This window comes from Macaca fascicularis, chromosome 19, assembly GCF_037993035.2.
Source record: "Macaca fascicularis isolate 582-1 chromosome 19, T2T-MFA8v1.1".
NCBI lineage: Eukaryota > Metazoa > Chordata > Mammalia > Primates > Cercopithecidae > Macaca > Macaca fascicularis.
In genome coordinates, this window is record NC_088393.1 from 4,482,627 (window position 1) to 4,499,307 (window position 16,681).

At 58.5% G+C, this 16,681-nt stretch overlaps 2 protein-coding genes across 2 annotated transcripts; one reads left to right on the forward strand and one right to left on the reverse strand.

The window, feature by feature from the left end:
* The first annotated feature begins 1,129 nt into the window (after positions 1–1,129).
* Positions 1,130–5,747, forward strand: MRPL54 (mitochondrial ribosomal protein L54). The gene is made up of 3 exons (XM_005587527.5): positions 1,130–1,266; positions 3,221–3,386; positions 5,555–5,747. The coding sequence occupies exons 1-3, from the start codon at positions 1,149–1,151 to the stop codon at positions 5,685–5,687; spliced, it is 417 nt and encodes a 138-aa protein (XP_005587584.3). The 5' UTR covers positions 1,130–1,148; the 3' UTR covers positions 5,688–5,747.
* Positions 5,748–8,040: 2,293 nt separating this feature from the next.
* Positions 8,041–11,439, reverse strand: RAX2 (retina and anterior neural fold homeobox 2). The gene is made up of 3 exons (XM_015440231.3): positions 11,374–11,439; positions 10,750–11,229; positions 8,041–9,877 (listed from the first exon to the last, which is right to left on the reverse strand). Exons 2-3 carry the CDS (start codon positions 11,101–11,103, stop codon positions 9,539–9,541), a joined length of 693 nt encoding a protein of 230 aa, XP_015295717.2. The 5' UTR covers positions 11,104–11,229; positions 11,374–11,439; the 3' UTR covers positions 8,041–9,538.
* Positions 11,440–16,681: the final 5,242 nt, after the last annotated feature.

The following is a 16,681-nucleotide window of genomic DNA, read 5'->3' on the forward strand; positions in this document are numbered from 1 at the left end:
GCCCGGGCTGGCCCCAGGACCTGTTTCTTCCCCTGCAAAATAGGGTTAATAATCACTGCCTGGCTCCGGGGGCCGTGTTCATTATTCCAAAGGATGGCAGATGGGGAGAAGTGGGGTTGGGAAATATTAAAGAAGTGTGAGACCTTGAGGCACTGGAAGCGACATGGGAACCCTGTTGAAGACGGACTTCCGGTTTGGCTCACAGTAGGGAGACAGGTTGGTGCACCCTGGATTTGCGGTCGGCCTGGGAACTTTACCTCCCTGAGTCTCAGTTTCCTCACTAATAAACTGGGGAAAAAAATAGTACCTACCTCCTAATTATGAGGATTAAATTAGATCGAGTGGGTTAAGGATTTAGCAGTAGGGCTGGAAAAGAATATATAAAATACATATTATTAATTTGTATATTATATATAATACATACTATGTGTTATATATATATAATATATAATAATGTTAAAAATATGATGTTACACAAATTAACAGTGATTAGACTCCAGGCCTACTGGGGTATATTAGACTCATTGTTATTTTTTATTTATTTTTTTTTTTGAGACGGAGTCTCGCTCTGCCGCCCAGGCTGGAGTGCAGTGGCCGGATCTCAGCTCACTGCAAGCTCCGCCTCCCGGGTTCACGCCATTCTCCTGCCTCAGCCTCCCGAGTACCTGGGACTACAGGCGCCGCCACCTCGCCCGGCTAGTTTTTTGTATTTTTAAAGTAGAGACGGGGTTTCACCGTGTCAGCCAGGATGGTCTCGATCTCCTGACCTCGTGATCCGCCCGTCTCGGCATCCCAAAGTGCTGGGATTACAGGCTTGAGCCACCGCGCCCGGCCTAGACTCATTGTTAATCTCTTTAAAGCTTTGAATAATTACTCATTGGATGGAATCGGGAACATATAAAGTGTGATATTTTTAGTAAATGTTATGTAATTGAAGAAGGGCAAGAAGAAGTCAATGAAATAGCCCTTGAACGCCTCCTTCTACAGTAACTACGTATGTCTACAAGTCTAAAGAAATCACCATAGAGTATGAGAACTTGGGAGACTACATTTCCCAGACACCTCCACGGGGCCTACAACTCCCGAGCACCCCTTGGACCACTGACGTCTTCCGGAAACGTGCACGTGCAAGCTGCCCGCAATATGTCATGGCGACCAGACGCCTTTTAGGGGCTGCCCGGATATGGGCCGGCTGGGGGACCCGGGAGCTCCTAGACCCCGCCTCTCCTAGAAGGCTCCTGGTCCGGGATTATGCTAAGAAACCAGGTGAGCTGGGTTAACAGGAACCAAATGAGGACGGTGGGTACTCTGAGGAATTGGCAGTGCGCAGGCGCTGGTTGGGGAGGCGGTGGTAGAACTAATGCGCAAACGCAGAGAGGCGGATGCCAGGCTGTAGGCGCAGGCGCAGTTTGAGGGACCCAGCGCCGCTTGGAGCTCGGGCGTCTGGCTTGGAGATAACCTTAGCATTGGACGAAGGGCGCAGGCGCCAGCTGGGGAGAGGCCTGGGAGGAGGGTGTGGGTTACGTGGAGCCCACGCGTTTCACTGCGCAGGAGCGGGTTGGAAGGGATTTGCCGGGAGTCTGGGGAGGTCATGAACTTGGGTTCCAGTCCTGTTTCTCTGCCTGCCTCCAAATCGCAGGGTGACCTTGGCCAAGCCGTTACCAAAAATTCAAAGAAACTATGGAGCCTATTTAAATCTTAGCCACTTCAGCAAGAACAAACCAAGGTTATTAAGGTTTAGCTGGATACAGCCTTGCCTGATCTCCTTTGTTGAAAGGGGAAAATTGGCAAATGTTCGGCCTTAAAGACAGACACATAACAGACAATATAACTTGAATGACTTGGTCATTCCAAGCATCGGTGTTACTTAATGCTATGTCTAAATCCCACTTAAAGTGATTTTGAGGCCAGGCATGGTGGCTCACATCTTTATTCCCAGCACTTTGGGAGGCCAAGGAGGCATGATCGATCGCTTGAACCCAGGAGTACGAGACCAGCCTGGGCCACATAGCAGGACCCTGTTTGTATAAAAAATAAGTGCCTGGCACGGTAGCTCACGCCTGTAATCCCAGCACTTTGAGAGGCTGAGGCAGGTGCATCACTTGAGGTCAGGAGTTCGAGACCAGCCTGGCCAACACGGTGAAACCTCTACTAAAAGTACAAAAAATTAGCCGGACGTGGCAGCTCGTGCCTGTAATCCCAGCTACTCGGGAGGCTGAGACAGGAGAATCGCTTAAACCCGGGAGGCGGAGGTTGCCGTGAGCCAAGATCGCACCACTGCACTCCAGCCTGGGCGACCCAGTGACACTCCGTCTCAAAAATAAATTTAAAAAAATAAAAATAAGTGGGGCATGGTGGCTCACACCTGTGATCTCAGCTACTGGGGAGGCAGAGGCAGGAGGATCGCTTGAGCCTGGGAGTTTGAGGCTGCAGTGAACCATGATTGTGCCCCTGCACTCCAACCTGGGCTGCCTTTATTTTTAAATTTTTTTAGATTTTTTTTTTTTTTTGAGATGGAGTCTTGCTCTGTTACCCAGGCTGGAGTGCAGTGATGTGATCTCGGCTCACTGCAAGCTCCGCCTCCTGGGTTCAAGTGATTGTCCTACCTCAGCCTCCCGAGTAGCTGGGATCACAGGCATGCGCCACTATGCCCAGCTAATTTTTTTTTTTTTAGTAGAGATGGGGTTTCACCATGTTGGCCAGGCTAGTCTTAAACTCACCTGACCTCAAGTGATCTGCCCACCTCGGCCTCCCATAGTGCTGAGATTACAGGCGTGAGCCACTATGCCTGGCCGAGACCCTGTCTTTAAAAAAAAGTTTTGAGTGGCCGAACGTGGTGGTTCACGCCTGTAATCCCAGCACTTTGGGAGGCCGAGGTGGGCAGATCACGAGGTCGGGAGATCGAGACCATCCTGGCTAACACAGTGAAACCCTTGTCTCTACTAAAAATACGGAAAAATTAGCCGGGCGAGGTGGCGGGCGCCTGTAGTCCCAAGCTACTCGGGAAGCTGAGGCAGGAGAATGGCGTGAACCTGGGAGGCAGAGCTTGCAGTGAGCCAAGATCATGCCATTGCACTCCAGCGTAGGCAACAGAGTGAGACTCCATCTCAAAAAAAAAAAAAAAAGTTTTTAGTGTGGCAGAGTCCAGTGAGGGGCTGAGGCCACCTTGGCTTCCAGGGGAGGGACTGGGCTGAAATGACTCTCCCTCTCCTCCCCCCAGTTATGAAGGGGGGCAAATCCGGAAAAGGTGCAGTGCCCAGTGAGGCCCTCAAGGACCCCGACGTATGCACAGACCCTGTCCGGCTCACCACATACGCCATGGGCGTCAACATCTACAAGGAAGGGCAGGATGTACCCCTGAAACCGGATGCTGAGTACCCTGAATGGTGAGTGGACCAGGCTGTGTCATCCTGCACCGACTATTCCTTCCTCCGCTCCAGGAGGACCCCTTCTGGGAGAGGCGGATCCCCACTCCAGCCAGAGCCTAACAGTCATACCTACCCATCCTGGCTTCAGGGCAGGGGCTTCAGGGCTCTGCATCTGGGTGGTCTCATCTGTAACGGGGTGATGGGACCCATCCCTCCCTCCAAGGGCTGTGAGGAATTCATGAGATTAGAACGCCTGTCAAGTACCTAAAACGATGCTCTCTCTTCTTAAGCAAATACTTAAAAAGTTTTTTTTTTCAGGCTGGGCTCAGTGGCTCACGCCCATAATCCCAGCACTTTGGGAGGCCGAGGTGGTTGGATCACTTGAGGTCAGGAGTTCGAGACCAGCCTGGCCAACATGGTGAAACCCCGTCTCTACTAAAAGTATAAAATTGGCCGGGTGCAGTGGCTCACGCCTGTAATCCCAGCACTCTGGGAGGCCGAGGCGGGCAGATCACCAGGTCAGGAGATCGAGACCATCCTGGCTAACACCGTGAAACCCTATCTCTACTAAAAAAAGTACAAAAAGTTAGCCGAGAGTGGTGGTGGGCGCCTGTAGTCCCAGCTACTTGGGAGACTGAGGCAGAATGGCGTGAACCTGGGAGGTGGAACTTGCAGTGAGCCCAGATCGCACCACTGCACTCCAGCCTGGGCGACAGAGCGAAACTCTGTCTCTCTCTATATATAACATGTATATTTTATGTATTTTACATAGGTAATATATAATATATATATATAAAATAGCTGGGTGTGGTGGCTCATGCCTGTAGTCCCAGTTACTTGGGAGGCTGAGGCACGAGAATTGCTTGAGCCTGGGAGGCGGACGTTGCAGTGAGCCAAGGTCACACCACTGTACTCCAGCCTGGGCGACAGAGTGAGATTTGGTCTCCAAAAAAAAAAAAAAAAAAAAAAAGTTTTTTTCTTTGAGATGGAGTCTCACTCTGTCACCCAGTCTGGAATGCAGTCACACGATCTCGGCTCACTGCAAACTCTGCCTCCTGGGTTCAGATGATTCTCCTGCCTCAGCCTTCAGAGTAGCTGGGACTACAGGCATGCGCCCCCATGCCTGGCTAATTTTTTGTGTGTTTTTTTTTTTTTTTAGACAGAGTTTTGCTCTTATTGCCCTGGCTGGAGTGCAGTGGCATGATCTCAGCTCACTGCAACCTCTGCCTCCCAGGTTCAGACGATTCTCCTGCCTCAGCCTGCCGAGTAGCTGGGATTACAGGTGCCCGCCACCACACCCAGCTAGTTTTTGTATTCTTAGTAGACACGGGGTTTCCCCATGTTCTCCAGGCTAGTCTCGAACTCCTAACCTCGCGATCCACCCGCCCTGGCCTCCCAAAGTGCTGGGACTACAGGTGTGAGCCACCGCGCCCGGCCTGCAAATACTTATTGACCACTGACTGCCTGCCAGGCCCTTGCTCTAGGCTTCAGGATACAGAAGGGCTCAAAATAGACACAAGTCACCACTGGCAGAACTAGCTGGGGAGGCAGACGGGAAGCAGGAAGTCAGGCAGCTGTGGTGGCGACACTTCCGGGAAGGGGGCAGGAGAATGAGTGACAGAGCAGGGACATTTGGCTGCTCTGGTCTGAGGTTTGGGGGACACAGAAGCCAAGACGTGAGTGGGTGGAAGGGGTTTTTCAGGCAATGGACACAGCCTGTGTAAAGGCCCCGGGGCAGGACCGCACCTAGTGTGCTGGAGGAACAGCCGGGAGGCGTGTGTGGCTGGAGCAGAGTGAGGAGGGCGAGAGAGCGAGGAGGCGAGGACAGGGCCTGTGGGCTGCGGGAAGGGCTCTGCTGTGGCCCCAAGCTGATCTGCAGCCTGGGGAGGGTCAGGAAGTCTGAGCAAGTGGGGACAGGTGGCCTGGTGTGGACAGTACTGGGAGGCAGGAGAGGGCTTGGCATGTGCCAGCCTCAGATGTTGTGCCATTGGGGTGCAGTTGGCTGCACTGCTGCACGGCCAGGGACCCTCCCAGCCCAGGATCCGGGAAGGACCACCCCGAGATCATGCAGCTAACCAGTGGGCTTGGGACCCGGCCCTGTCGCCGCCTCTGCCCGAGGTGATCAGGACACCAGGTGGCCCAGGGGGTCGCCGTGTAGCTCTGATTCCTGCCTGCGCCCTCGTCAGGCTGTTCGAGATGAACTTGGGCCCCCCAAAGACCCTGGAGGAGCTGGATCCTGAGACCCGGGAGTACTGGCGGCTGCTGCGGAAACAGAACATCTGGCGCCACAACCGGCTGAGCAAGAACAAGAAGTTGTAGCGTGGTGGGCCCGGCCTCCCCGCCCCCCGCCCCCCGCCCCGAGGGCTTGCTGCGTAGCGTGGTGGGCTCCCCCCCACCCCCCCCCACCCCCCCCCCACCCCAGGGCTTGCCGCGTAGCGTAGCGTGGTGGGCCCGGCACCCCCGCCCCCCGCCCCCCGCCCCCCGCCCCCCAGGGCTTGCCGTGTAGCGTAGTGTGGTGGGCCCGGCACCCCCGCCCCCCGCCCCCCGCCCCGAGGGCTTGCCGCGTAGCGTAGCGTGGTGGGCCCGGCACCCCCGCCCCCTGCCCCCCGCCCCGAGGGCTTGCCGCGTAGCGTAGCGTGGTGGGCCCGGCACCCCCGCCCCCCGCCCCCCGCCCCCCGCCCCCCAGGGCTTGCCGTGTAGCGTAGTGTGGTGGGCCCGGCACCCCCGACCCCCGACCCCCGCCCCGAGGGCTTGCCGCGTAGCGTAGCGTGGTGGGCCCGGCACCCCCGACCCCCGACCCCCGCCCCGAGGGCTTGCCGCGTAGCCTAGCGTGGTGGGCCCGGCTTCCCCGCCCCCTGCCCCGAGGGCTTGCCGCGTAGCGTGGTGGGCCCGGCTTCCCCGCCCCCTGCCCCGAGGGCTTGCCGCGTAGCGTGGTGGGCCCGGCCTCCCCGCCCCCTGCCCCGAGGGCTTGCCGCGTAGCCCGGCCTCCCCCACGCCCACACTGAGGACTTGCCAGTTTCCCAGAGGACGCCGACTTTTGTGAGACAAGAGGCCTGGGTTTCCATGTGACCCCACAGTGGGGCTGGACTAGGGCCCTGAAGACCAATAAAAACCTTTCTGAGTAGACCCTGGTGCCCCTTGGTATTGTCTGGCGTCGGTCTGGTGGGAAGTGGGCCCTTCAGACCCCAGGGATCCCGGCCTCCACGCCAGCCACTGGCGGGCCGTCTGCAGGTCCCCTGTGCCTCTGGACCCTTGGTGGGCTTCTCTTCCCAACTCCTGGAGTTCCTGACACCGCCCACGAGGCCCGAGCCCCAAATCTCAAGCTGCTGGGTGAGGGGGTTGTCCTAGCTAAGCCGCTCTTGGTTGCAAGGGACTCAAACCTAACTCAAGCCGTCAGAGTCAGAAAAGAGGCTTTATGAGCTTCAAGAACAGAGATGTCCGGGGGGGTAGCGGTGTGGCTGCAGGTGTGGCTGGATCCAGGTGCTTCCATATTCAGACCCAAGGCCCTCTCCATCTCAGGGTCCTTGGATCCCCCAGGGGCTCGCACTCATGGGCAGGGTAGCCCCAGGGCTCCTGGCTGATGTCCTCACCAGCACAGCAAGTAGAATCAGAGGGAAGGGACTGCCCCTTCCTTCCTGCCACAGTCACAGCGTGGTCCTCGATGGCCTATCCCTGGAGCCCAGGGGCTTGGGCCTTCCTTCTCCACCCCCAAGTCCTCTGTCCACTCCACTGGAGCCCAGGTCTCAACCTCCGCCCCCAGTCCACCCTCTGGAGTCTGCTTTCAGCACCCTGACCCTGACCCACAGCCCGAGTGAGGACTGGCCTCCCTGCAGTCCCAACTCCTGCCCTGCCTGGCTGTGATGAGGAGCAATGGGGCGGGATCCTGAGGGCTGGAGGGCACCAGATTGGAGGAGGCGGGGGGGGGGGGACACCTACTTAGGGAGTGATGGGGCCTCTTGGTGGGGGTAGATCACCTCATGGACCCCACATCCTGCAGAACCCCCAAGGGTCATGCCCTCATCCCCACCCTTGCCACAGCAGCCCCACCCATTCCTAGGTGGGTACCCTAGGGGCTTTGGGCTGGGCTCACCCACCCTCTGGCTTCCTCTGTCCACAAGCTGGATGGGCGGGGTGAGGACCCGAGGCTAATTAATTCTTCCCGTCCCAGGGAAACCCTAACCTTCATCCTCTTAGGGAACTCTGGAGTGGAGCGGATTACCACGCACCTGCTGTCCCCGGTGGCCTCCCTGGGCAGGCGGGGGTGTGAGCACGCCTTCTCTTGCACTCACAGCAGGTGGTGCCAGTCCTGTTCCCACCCTCCTGTTATTCCCCAAGGTTCTCAGGGCAAAAATCAAAGTTATAACAGCCACTGCCCTGCCTGGCCTCCCCGTCACCTCCCTCCTCCCCCTCCTCACTGTACTCCAGCCACACGGGCCTCCTTGCTATTCTGCCAATGCACCAGGCGCGGCCCTGCCCCAGGGCCTTTGCACGGCCTATGCCTCTGCCCAGCCCCCTCCTCCCCTAGACCACCTCCCTCCCGCCCCGGTCTCCACCTTCATGCCAGCCTCCCCTCCTCCAGAACTCCCTGTTACAATTGCAGCCCCTGCCACACTCCCCATCTGCCTTTCCTGGTTGGTTTTTCTCCCTATCGCTTATCACTGAAGTCTTATGCTTTAGGTTTGTTTTTTATTTATTTGTTTTGAGTCGGGGTCTGGCTCTGTTGCACAGGCTGGAATGCAGTGGTGTGATCACAGCTCAGCCTCGACCTTCTGGGCTCAAGCAATCCTCCTGCCTCAGCTTCTCGGGTCCCTGGGATGACAAGTGTGCACCACTACACCTGGCACGTTTTAAAAATGTTTGTGGAGACTGAGTCTTGCTATGTCACCCAGACTGGTCTCAAGCAATCCTCCCACCTCAGCGTCCCAAAGCACTGGGATTACAGGCATGAGCCACCGCACCTGGCCTGGTTTAGGTTAAAAAGAAAAAAAAATCTTTCTTGTGCTTACTGCCGTGTCCCCAGTGCCTGGTGCACAGTGACATTGGCTGGGCGTTGGGCCACAAGACTAGTGTGTGAGGTGCCGCCTGGAGATGGGGTGCCCCGGTGATCTGGGAGTGATCTGGGGAGCCCGGGCTGGAGACGAGGAGGGTAGCTACTGCAGCTCCTGCCCTGGTGCCGCACTTCTGTCTCAGGGGGTGGCCCTGGCCAAGACTGTCCCATCCCATGGCTCAGGGCCCCTCCTGCTGCACTGGGCCAGCCATGCTTGCCAGTCACAGCGGGTTCTCAGCCCCGCGACAGCCTCCTTCCTCAGAGCTCTTGGGCAATGCAACTGGGTTGGACAGAGCAGACGCCAGCCGTGCCTCCGCAGGGCTGGAGGACATGCACGGGGCCTGGGGTCTGTGGGGACGCGAGGAACAGGGGCTGATGACGACACAGCCAGCACCAGCCTGCCTCCACACGAGGCCCCACCCTCCCTCCAGAACCTGCTGCCGTGCCTCGGATGGGGGTGCCGGTGATGGGTCTGAAAGGCAGCTTCACCCACTCCTAGCCGTGCAACCTTGGGGACCTGGCTTCCTGCCTGAGCCCCAGTTTCCCTCTCTGTAGAATGGGCTGACGGCTGTGCCCGAGGTCCAGGGCGCAACGGAGAGGGGAGCGCTCACATGGTGGGTGCACCGTGAAAGGAGAGCAGGCTCGCGGGAGCTGCCGTTACTGTCATTTCGGGGGGACCGGGAGCCTGGAGAGCGGGCAGCTCTGCTGATGGGGAGTGGGAGCGGCAGAGAGATGTACACTCATCTTACAGAGTCAGCGGCCCCGCCACTCAGCCTCACAGCCCGGGAACCTCAGAGGCCCCCACACCCCATTAACAGATGGGAGACTGAGGCCCCAGGAGGGGAGGAGGGTCCCCGTCCCTGGCCTAGGAATACTTGGGTCACCTCCTGCCTGACACTGGGGCCGGTCCGCTGCCAGCAGGACGGGTGGTGATCGGGTGGGGGACAGGATGGGGGCGGGGGACCCAGCAGCCTGTCTCTGGTCCCGCTCCCCAGTGATGGTGGCCTGGCCTGACCACGGTTGCTCCGTGACCTCAGCCTAGGCCAAGGCGTGGTGGCTGTCACCAGGGCACGTCTCCAGCTCTCAGGCTGAACCGAGGAGGGGGCCCAGGAGGGCAGCAGGCTCAGGCTGGCGGCCAAGCCCTGTCCAGAGCCTGTGCGTGTTCCTTGGCCAGCAGCCGCAGGGACGCCTCCTCCAGGGCGAAGCCGTCTGCGAAGGTAGGAGCAAAGGCATGAGGCCCGAAGGATGCTTGCAGCCCCGGGCCCGGGCCCAGGAGGCGGGGGAGGCCTGGCACGGCCGGCGGTCCAGGGCCCAACCAGGGCTCCAGGGGCAGCGACATGGCCGGGGGGCGGGCGAAGGGCAGCGCCGGGGCCTCAGGAAGTCTCGGGGCTGCCACGGCACCCGAGCCTGACTCCAGCCGCTCTTGGCGGCGCCACTTGGCCCGGCGGTTCTGGAACCACACCTGGAGGGTGTGAGAGGGAACGGGGAGATGCTGTGAGCTCAGCTGCTCCTCGCCACTCCTTGGAGGTCCTCTGCACACCCCAGCCCTGGGGGTTCCGCCTCCCAGCTGACCCAACTCACACCTGCTGCTTTGCTGTTTCGTCCCAAGAAGATGAGGATCTCCGAAGCGTTCCCTAAGCCCAGGCTCCCCTCCAACTCCTCACTCCCCTCCTTGGTCTCCCTTGGCCCTTATCACTCAAGGCCTCCAAAGGCATCGTTACCCGCACCATTCTCTGCCTCCTCCTTCACCCACTTCACACCTGGCTCAAGGGAAACGCCTCCAACTTAACCCCTCCACGCCTTTGCACACACTGTTCAGGATGCCTAGAAAAATGCCCCTTTTCCTTCCCAGCTGGCACACTCCTACTCAAATGTCTTTGTTTTGTTTTGTTTTGTTTTTTGAGACGGAGTCTTGCTCTGTCGCCCAGGCTGGAGTGCAGTGGCCGGATCTCAGCTCACTGCAAGCTCCGCCTCCCGGGTTCCCACCATTCTCCTGCCTCAGCCTCCCGAGTAGCTGTGACTACAGGCATCCGCCACCTTGCCCGGCTAGTTTTTTTGTTTTTTTTTTTTAGTAGAGATGGGGTTTCACCGTGTTAGTCAGGATGCTCTCGATCTCCTGACCTCGTGATCCGCCCGTCTCAGCCTCCCAAAGTGCTGGGATTACAGGCTTGAGCCACCACGCCCGGCCCCAAATGTCAAAACCTCAGCTCCCACACCCCCTCCTCCAGGAAGCCTTCCTAGCTTCTCTTCTGCTCATGCGCCGGGAGGGTCAGGATCCTGCTTCGCCTCCCTCCACAGGCTGTGAAAGGTGTGTGTTTTGGGGGGTGCCCTCACCTGCACGCGCACCTCAGGTAGGTGCACCTTGGCCGCCAGCTCCTCACGGCTGTAGACATCTGGGTAGTGGGAGGCCTCGAACGCCCGCTCCAGCTGGTGCAGCTGGTAGGTGGTGAAGGTGGTGCGGTTCCTCCGGTGCTTCTTCTTGGGGGCCTCCTCGCCCGGCCCCAGACTCCCACCCTCGGCCGCCGGGCCCTCGCTCGGGCTCAGGAACATGGCTCCCACCTGGCGAGACGGCAGCGGGACAGATGGCGGGGAGACGGCCGGGGGGGCTACCGGCAGGGACAGGGCAGGGGAGCCCCAGGCTTGCCTCCCGGCTCCGGGGAGATCTGTTCCCTCCACTGGGGCCGGCATGCGCTCTGCATCCCCGGGCTGTCCTCCTCGGGCTTGTGGGGGTCTCCTGCTGGGCCTCTGTCTGTTCTTCCTTCTCTGTGTGTCACCGTCCCTGTTTTCTCTTCCCCTCTCTGTGGCTGTCACGGCCTGTGTGTGTGGTGGGGGGGGGTCAAGGATGCCCCCCCCAAGGAAGGCAGGATCCCTTCTCACACCCTAATCCCTCCACCCTGGGGGGGATCTCTGCCCCCACCACCTCCCACACAGGCCCACCAGTGCCCACCCTGCACTCACCGCCCACGGCAGCCCCTCTGTCAATCTCCACAGGGCACCTGCCCCAGCGGGCCCGGCGCCGCGTCTGCTGTGGCCTGGCCCTACCAGACCTGAGCCGGGTCGGGGTTGGGTGGGGGAGGATTAGCTCAAGGTGATTAATTGAGGCGGCACCTCCCACTCGGTCCCCGGGCTGTCCTGAGCCAGGAGGGAGGGCAGGGTGGGCGGAGGGCTGCAGCTCCAGGTGGAGGCTGGGGGGATAGTCTGCCGGGCTCCACCGCCCCTCGCCATAAGATGCCACGGGGCTCTTCCTCCCTGGGCCTCAGTTTCCCTGGCTGTAAAACTGCCACACTAGGACCTACCCTGGGGGGATTTCAGCTTCTCAGAGCATCGCACAGAAATTGGCATACAGGGGGCACTTAATGAATGCCCATTGTTAATACTTTTATCTGCTGGGGGCAGAAAAAGGTGTCTTAGGACTCACAGAGGTCAGAGGGGGTTGGGGAAGCTGAGGTCCCAGAGGTGAAGGCACTGCAGTTGGCTCTTTTGGACACAAGGGGCAGAGGCCCTTTTAACTGGGTCTTGAGGTATGAATAGGAGTTCACCATTCACAGACGGGCGCGGTGGCTCACACCTGTAACCCCAAGACTTTGGGGAGGCTGAGGCGGGTGGACCACCTGAGGTCAAGAGCCAAGATCGCGCCACTGCACTCCAGCCTGGGCTGGAGTGAAACTCCGTCTCAAAAAGAAAAAGAAGTTCACCATTCATTCGTTCAATAAGCACTTATTGAGCACTTACTGTGTACCAGGTACTGCTCACAGCAGTAGTGACCAAAACAGACAGAAGACATGGGGCTGACTTTCTAGCGGGGCAAACAGACAACCAGCGACTGTGTTAAAATGCAGAGCATGGCCAGTGGCCACGAGCCTGGGGAGAAAACCCACGGGAAGGGGTCTGTGGGGGCAACGTGGGTTCCTATTTTATTTTTTTTGTTTGTTTTTTTTATTTTTTGAGACAGAGTCTCGCTCTGTCACCCAGGCTGGAGTGCAGCAGCGTGATCTCAGATCTCAGCTCACTGCAACCTCTGCCTCCCGGGTTCAAGCAATTCTCCTGCCTCAGCCTCCTGAGTACCTGGTATTACAGGCACCCACCACCACGCCCAGCTAATTTTTGTATTTTTTAGTGCGGACAGGGTTTCACCATGTTGGCCAGGCTGGTCTCGAACTCCTGACCTCGTGATCTGCCTGCCTTGGCCTCCCAAAGTGCTGGGATTATAGATGTGAGCCACCGCACCTGGCCTATTTTTGTTTTTTTGAGACTGAGTCTCCCTCTATTGCTCAGGCTGGAGTGCAGTGGCGCAATCTTGGTTCACTGCAACCTCTGCCTCCCAGGTTCAGGCGATTCTTCTGCCTCAGCCTCCCGAGTAGCTGGGATTGCAGGCACCTGCCACCACGCCCAGGTAATTTTTTTTTTTTTTTTTTTTTTTGAGACAGACTCTTGCTCTGTTGCCCAGGCTGGAGTGCAGTGGTACGATCTCGGCTCACTGCAAGCTCCACCTCCCGGGTTCACGCCATTCTCCTGCCTCATCCTCTCGAGTAGCTGGGACTACAGGCGCCCGCCACCACGCCCAGCTAATTTTTTGTATTTTTAGTACACACGGGGTTTCACCGTGTTAGCCAGGATGGTCTCAGTCTCCTGACCTCGTGATCCACCTGCCTCGGCCTCCCAAAGTGCTGGGATTACAGGCATGAGCCACCATGCCCGGCCAATTTTTATATTTTTACTAAAGATGGGGTTTCACCATGTTGGCCAGGCTGGTCTTGAACTCCCGCCCGGCCAGGTTGCTATGTTACGGAAGGTGGTGAGAATGGAAGATGGAGTGCAAAGCCGCAAGTTCTAGACACATGGGGTGTGAAGGATGGGGTGCTGGGGAGCCATGGGAGGTTGTGGAGCAGGGACACACAGGCATTTTATACAAACATCAATGATGAGCAGCTGAGAAACCAAGGGCAGGTGCCCGGCAGGCGAGGCTAAAGGGCCTGGTCAGGCCAAGGGCTGGGGGATGGGGAGGACAGAAGGGAGGGGGTAGCGATTCCAGAGGAAGGAAGTTGGAGAGGGGCAGGGTGTGGGCGTGGAGGTGCAAGGGCGATGTCCAGGCGCATTCTGGACTGTGAGGTGGGACTGTTTCAGAGGCGGAGGCCTGAGAGGTGGAGTGGGCTCCAGGAAAGCTCCAGAGACCCGTGCCCCCCAAGTCCAAGGAGCCAGGGGGCTCAGGCAGGGGAGCGCCCTGGACACGGAAAGGAGAGGGTACTCCAGGGGCAGTGGGAAGGGGAGATGAGGGGAGGCTTGATTTAGTGACACGGAGGACATGGGGGAGGTGACTGCAGTGGAGTGAGGGGAGACCCAGGCCTGCGGATGGGCGAAGGGGCGGGTGCAAAGTGAAGTAGAGAGAGATCCCTCCAGAATGTTGGCATGTTGGCTTTGAAGGGAGAGAGACACACAAAGAGAGAGAAAGGCGTGACACACACACATATGAGAAACCGGGTGCCCAGGCCCCAGAGGAGTCCGGGTCAGAACCCAGGGGGCAGGTGGCTTCGACTCTGGATCCAGGTGTAGCTCCCCAATCCCAGGGGCCAAGTTCAGGTGGGCAAGGTGCGGAGGGACACAGGGGTTCAAGCCTGGGCCAGAGGGGCGGCTGCAGCTTCTGAGGCTCCAGGTGCCTCCCCCGGCCTCAGCTGCCCATTGGCAAGGTGGGCCCACCACGCTCTGTGTCCAGGGCAGAGCCAGGCCTCTTGTCCATCGAGGCACAGGGCTGCGGGGTGGGGAGAGAGAATTGCCCTGATTGCTTCATCACTTTAGAGCGCTAACGAGCTGCTTCAGATCTCAGACCCCAATTAACTAATTGGCCAGTGTGGGTTAAGAGGCCGCAGGAAGGATCGTGGCGTGAGGCGCCGGTGGGGGGGGGGGGGCTTTGGGCGACTTAGCCGGACAGGCAAAAGCTGCAGACGCTGTGTCAGCTTAGAGGGCCGGATTAGGAGTGTGGGCCGGGCGGGCAGGGCCCAGGGGACAGGTGGCCCCCCGCAGCGGATTAGGCAGGGGCCAGGCCCCTCCAGCTTCTACCTTTCAATTATCCCCCAGAAAGAACCACTAACCTGCCTCCGGTGCTGGTGTGGAAAGTGAGCCCCGAGGGTGTGCAGGGCTTTAAGGGGGCCGCATAGGAGGTCAGCATGACCTCGGGACATTTCCGTGTCTCAGCTTGGTCAGGACGGGAGGGTGGCCCGGGAGTCCTGGAGTGGAGGCCGTGCCCAGCCTGGCCAGAGACTCCTCTCTGTGTATCCTCAAGGCTGGCTCCATGGGAGACTCAACTGAGAGCAGGTGTTGGACCGTCCCAGCAATAATGGGGCACCAGCTATATGCCTGCCTTCTAGGTGCCCCTCCCTTCACTGCTGTGGGCCTCGGGGCCCTCCTGCCCCTCTAGGAAAAGGTGCCCGTTGACTGGAGGAGGCTGCTAAGGCCCAGAGAGGGAAAAAGCTTTCCCAGTAGGGGCCGCCTCGCCCCTGTTTGCCCGGGACTTTCCCGGTTTTAGCTCTAAAGTCGCATACCCTGGAACAGCCCTCACCCCTGAGCAAACCAGGGCTGTCACCCCAGGGCCAGCGTCACACAGCTGGGGGGCGAGTCAGGATTGAACCTGCATGTGCAAAGTGGATCCAGACCCACTGTGCCAGAGTGGGCAGGAGGGCCAGTGTTTCCCTGCCATTCTGTCCCCCAGAGTCACAGGGTCAGCCTGCTAGGTCCCTGGACATTTGGACTGCCTCTGTCCAAGGACAGTGTCATCTGACAGCTGTCACTGCAGCAGCTGCAGTGATACTCAGTACCCAGAGGGCCAGCACAGTAGCCTTGAGACAGAGACCGGGGCGCCCGTGCCGCACAGCTCCCAGGCCAGCTTCTCAGACAACTTGTGGAAGGTGCCCGGCAGGTGGGCTCTGCCTCCCAGCTGCTGCTCTGAGGACGTACACGGGGCCTGGACAGCCCTTGGGGGGCTCCATGTGGTACCCTTTCTCCATGGCTTCTGACACCTCCTTCAGCCTGGCTTTGTTAAGTGAAGAGGAGGGGTGGATGGATGTGTGAATGGATGGTGGGTGGGTAGGTGGATGGAGGGATGGATGAATGGGTGGGTGGATCAGTGGAACAGTGGATGGAGAGATGGATGAATAGAGTGGATGGGTGGGTAGATGAATGGATGGGTAGATGGATGGACATGGGAATGGGTGGGAGATGGATGCGTGGGGAGATGGATAAGTGGATGGATGCATGCATGGATGGGTGAATGGGTGGGGACAGGAGGATGGGTGGGTGGATGGATGAATGGAAGGATGGATGGGTGTGTGGATGGATGATGGGTAGATAAATGGGTGGACAGATATGTGAGTGGATGGTAGGTGTATGGGTGAATGGATGGGTGGACAGGTGGATGGATGCATGGGTGGATGGATGGATGGAGGTGGATATGTGGGTGGATGGATGATTGGTAGATGAGTGGATGGTGAGTGGATGGATGGATGGGTGGATGGATGCATGGGTGGATGGATGAGTGGATAGTAGGTGGATGGATGGATGGATGGGTGAGTGGACAGGTAGATGTGTGGGTCGATGGACACGGGTGGATGGATGAATAGGTGGGTGGATGGTAGATGTGTGGGTGGATGGATGATTGGTGGATGAGTAGATGGTGAGTGGATGGATGGATGGGTGGATGGATGGATGAATAGGTAGATGGGTGGATGGATGAATGGATAGTAGGTAGATGGATGGGTGGACGGGTGAGTGAACAGGTAGATGTATGGGTGGATGGACACATGGGTGGATGGATGAATAGGTGGGTGGATGGTGGATGATTGGGTGGATGGATGGATGGATGCGTGGATGGGTGGATGGTAGATGTATGATTGGTCGGTGGATGGGTAGGTGGATGGGTGGATACATGGGTGGATGGATAAATAGGTGGGTGCACAGGTGGATGGGTGGATGTATGGATGGATGGATGGATGGATGGGTGGACGGACAAGTGGATGGGTGGGTGGATGGATGCATGGATGGATGATTGGTGGGTGGATGGATGGATGGGTGAATGGATGAGCGGATGGGTAGATGTGTAGGTGGATGGATGGATGGGTGTATGGTTGGGTAGATGGGTGGGTGGATGGATGGGTGAGTGGGTGGATGGACATATGGATGAATGAATAGGGTGGGTGCATGGGTGGATGGTGGGTGGATGGATGAATGAGTGGATGGTGGGTGGGTGGATGGATGGATGAGTGGATAGTGGATGGAT